Below are 1921 nucleotides of genomic sequence, written 5' to 3' on the forward strand. Positions count from 1 at the left end.
ATTTATATTCTTTACACCAATGCGAAAAGGTACTATTTAACAAATTGTTAAGATCATAACTTTTCTTTTTAAAATTAACAACAGGAATTGAAATGAGAATATTATTTGATACACTGGTGTTTGTAGTATCACAATTTGTGCATCTTACAGTGGAAGTTATTTGATGCTCGATTAGACTTTTTATATAATCATATTTTGCACAGAAAGCCAAAAGAAATTCAGATGCATCACGTTTTACATTTTTTGTAAAGTTATCTCCTAGATATTGTCGTATTGCATATGTATTTAAGTTAGGCATTCCATTTTTATATCGGTGCATTAAAGTAGCCAAAACATTTAGCTTATCACAATCGAGTATTTTTTTCTAACGATACTTAAATGCAGTAAACATTGCAATACCGCATTTGCATAGGATGAAACTTTATCATTATTTTGGAAACCACGAATGACCCACGCAGTATTTGTTTGAATATTTTCACGTGGCTCTTGTTGTACAGAACCAATTACTTTTGATATTGTCCAAAGGGTATCTTTTACTTTACAAATTTTCTGTTTTGAAACAACAATCATTTCTGCTTCTGGTTTATGAAATTGTTTTAACCTGTTGTATTCAATAATAGCTTCTTCACTCGCTTTTACAGATAAAGGGTCGCAATTAATTAAATGCAGTTCTTCTAGAGATGTTACTCGTGACAACGCAACGTAAATTTGACCAGGACTAAATATCGAAGTACCTATGTCCATAATAGCATTGGACAAACTCACTCCTTGGCTTTTATGAATAGTGATCCCATAACTCAAAGACAATGGAAATTGTTTTCTAATAACATAAGCTTTTTCCATTACCTGAAACTTGACATTTACTTTCTCAATTGAAAATTCTAAACCTGACAACAAGCAAAGTTTTATCTTTTCTACATATTCACTATTCGAAATATTTCCAATAACCGAAACCACTGTACCTATTGTACCGTTTACAAGTCCTAAGCTAGCATCAATATTGCGTCTTATCATACCGTTTGCTCCAATTTTAATAAGAATTGTTTTTGAAAGTCCGGCTGTTCTAGAAGTATCATCCTCTATATCCGACAGTACTTTTAAAAGTTTTTTTTTTACAAACGGAGTACATTCTATCGTATCCTCCGCAATTAATATTATTTCTTTCTCCTTAATACGATTTAACATTGCCGCATTAAGAACATCACACATATGACAAGTTGGCAATAAACATACGGTATCCAATGAACAGTTATTAATAATATCACATACTTCGTTTAATTTCGATTCCATAGAAATACTTTCAAAAGATATTTTTTGTTTCGAAAGAATCTCACAATCAGACANAGTCACTAAACCAATACGAATTCTCGACAATAATTCACGATAAGTGTTATCTCCTTGCTGTCGCATATTGATTGTCAGTTCATCATAGTCAAACAATGTAATCTATTGGTTAATAGCTTTTATAGATCCAAGATATTTATTAACTATTTCTTTTGATAAATGTATAAAAGCTGGATTATCGTGTACAGGAGGTAATTGAAGCAACTCTCCAAGTAGAAGAATGTGCTTGCGACCAAACCAACTGTCATCAGAATCAGTAGTATCAAATATTTGAGACAATCGAAGATGTATATACATTAAAGTCAAATTAGATATCATTGACACTTCATCAATTATAATGAGAATAACATCTTTGAGTTCTGCTCGTAAAACTTTTAATACATGATCAGATAATGGTTTCTATTTCGGAATAGAACCGTGTTCAACATGCAATTGAAGTAATCTATGAACTGTCAAACCGTCTATATTAAACGCTGCAATACCAGTAGGAGCTGCTACAGCAGTATCCTTGTTGAGAGTTTGTTTTATCCAACATTTGACGGTTTAATTTAAGAAACTTTTTCCAGTTCCACCTTCT

The 1921-nt window shown here is 31.6% G+C and overlaps 1 protein-coding gene across 1 annotated transcript in view; it reads right to left on the reverse strand.

The window, feature by feature from the left end:
* Positions 1 to 336: 336 nt before the first annotated feature.
* The window catches only part of LOC109861854, a 3887-nt gene continuing 2302 nt past the window's right edge, over positions 337 to 1921 (reverse strand). Inside the window, 2 exon segments of the mRNA XM_020441693.1 lie at positions 337 to 1205; positions 1317 to 1743. Coding sequence (XP_020297282.1) covers positions 337 to 1205; positions 1317 to 1743 — 1296 coding nt within the window.

This window comes from Pseudomyrmex gracilis, unplaced genomic scaffold, assembly GCF_002006095.1.
Source record: "Pseudomyrmex gracilis isolate BER0280 unplaced genomic scaffold, ASM200609v1 scaffold_1089, whole genome shotgun sequence".
Taxonomy (NCBI): Eukaryota; Metazoa; Arthropoda; class Insecta; order Hymenoptera; family Formicidae; genus Pseudomyrmex; species Pseudomyrmex gracilis.